This window comes from Squalius cephalus, assembly GCF_949319135.1.
Source record: "Squalius cephalus genome assembly, chromosome: 5".
Taxonomy (NCBI): domain Eukaryota; kingdom Metazoa; phylum Chordata; class Actinopteri; order Cypriniformes; family Leuciscidae; genus Squalius; species Squalius cephalus.
This window is the reverse complement of record NC_137126.1, coordinates 13497076-13498992: the sequence shown is the minus strand read 5'-3', so window position 1 is coordinate 13498992 and position 1917 is coordinate 13497076. Positions and strand designations below refer to the sequence as shown.

The 1917-nt window shown below is 36.6% G+C and overlaps 1 protein-coding gene across 1 annotated transcript in view; it reads left to right on the top strand.

Moving 5' to 3' along the window:
- The first annotated feature begins 859 nt into the window (after nt 1–859).
- The window catches only part of LOC307158331 (mitochondrial fission 1 protein-like), a 73077-nt gene continuing 72019 nt past the window's right edge, over nt 860–1917 (top strand). The window contains exons 1-2 of the mRNA XM_079870809.1: nt 860–938; nt 1110–1239. Coding sequence (XP_079726935.1) covers nt 894–938; nt 1110–1239 — 175 coding nt within the window. The 5' untranslated portion in view covers nt 860–893. The remainder of the gene's footprint in view (nt 939–1109; nt 1240–1917) is intronic.

Sequence of the window (1917 nt, the reverse complement as noted above, 5' to 3'; positions counted from 1 at the left end):
TTCAATAGATCAGCCGTCGCGTGGCGCTTCATTTTGACTGGTAAGCGCACCTGTCAGATTGACCTAGTTAATTAATTTGCACATCACGTATCACTAATCATTAATCATTAACATTAATTTGCATATCAGTCCCATTTATTTTCCATTTTGCGAACAAGTTTCGCTCTGCAGCACGTCAAAATTCGCATTTGCTAATTATTTTCTGTGTGCGAAAGTCGAGACTATTTGGGTGTTCTTTTGAGTCAGATCTGACCCAGCAGAAATGTTACAAATAAAACTTACTGTAATATTTATGACTTGCTTCTATGACATTTTATTAAGACGTAAAAGTAATGAATTGTAGGCCTATTGTTTATTGTAAATGCAAAATATTAAATAGTTATCCATTGAGCTTTATAATGCGCTATCAAAGGGGTAGCCTAATTCACCCAATGAAAATTCTATTATCATTTACTCATTCTCATCTTGTTCCAAGCCTGTATGGGTTGTTCTATTGAACATAAAAGAAGATAGCCTTTAAAGAATGTTGATAACCAAACAGTTGATGGGCCCCATTGACTTCCATAGAATTTTTTTCCCCATGAAAGTCAATGGCTACCGTCAACTGTTTGATTATTAGGCTACTAACATTCTTTAAAATAGCTTATTTTGTGTTCAAAAGAAGAAAGAATATCATATAGGTTTGGAACAACTCGGGGGTGAGAAAATGATTGCAGAATTTTATTTTTTGGGTGAACTATCCCTCTAATGAAACGAATGAAAAAAATCAGATTGTTAATCACATGTTGGATGAAAGGCGAGTCAGGCGACAGTCAATCCACATACACTGAAAATCTTCTGCAATCTCGTGAGTGTGGAATTTCCGGTGTAAGCACATCATTATTTCCGTTATAATGGAAGCTGTTGTTGGTGAGGTTGTTACCCCAGAAGATCTGGAGGTAATTTGTGGTATTTTCTCATGTCTGTTTGAAATGATGCTCTGTAAGTTAACCTCCGATTAATTGTTATTATGTGTGCGCTTCGAGCTTTTTATTTGACTCTCGATGCTAATTTGAAAGCGAGCCTGTGTCGTAGGCACCTTGTCAACTTTGTATTATTTTTATTTTCAGAAATTCGAGAAGAAATACAAGGCAGAGTTATCAAAGAGGTCTGTGTCTAAAGATACTCAGTTCGAGTATGCGTGGTGTCTGATCAGGAGCAAACAGTCAGAGGACATCAAGAAGGGAATAGAGTGCCGAAGTTATGACGTCATTTTGTAGGACAACCCGGAAGTTATGGGTTCCCTCGATCGAAAAGCAATGCATTTTCCCCATAGACTTTTGGAAAATCGCAAAAAATAAGATCTGTGTTCAACAAAGAGTTGTGACCCTAACACGTTTTGTCTATCAAGATAATCTTTACAAGTTAATCCAAAATGTATACATTTTGAAGCCTAAATAAAGCCGTCAGATATAAAATGCTAACGGCTATAAACGGACTACAGCACACCATGGTCGCGGATCAACGTCATCATCAAGCTTCCTCAAACTTTATTTTAAAAAACACGCTCGCTCATTATGATCTGCGCTGTGTATGAACCTATTTTTTACAGTCTATACACGGGTTTCTTGTATACAAACAATACCGGATGCGCGCGCATCCAGGAGGCAGAAAACCGCTAGCTGTTATGCCGAGTTCTGTAAAAGAACATTGTATTAACGTAGATTTCGCATTGTTTGTAATTTCTTGTTGACTCAATAATAAACTGCAATTTCAGAGTTGGATCTGTTTGTTTGTGTTTCATATTAATATAACATTATGTAAAACGTCCAACTGTTTACGAATCAAAATCCGGACATACTGTGATGTAGCCTATGTATGAATTATCATGTTAGGCTAAGTTAGTAATGTAATTAGGGTGACCACCATCAAACAAAA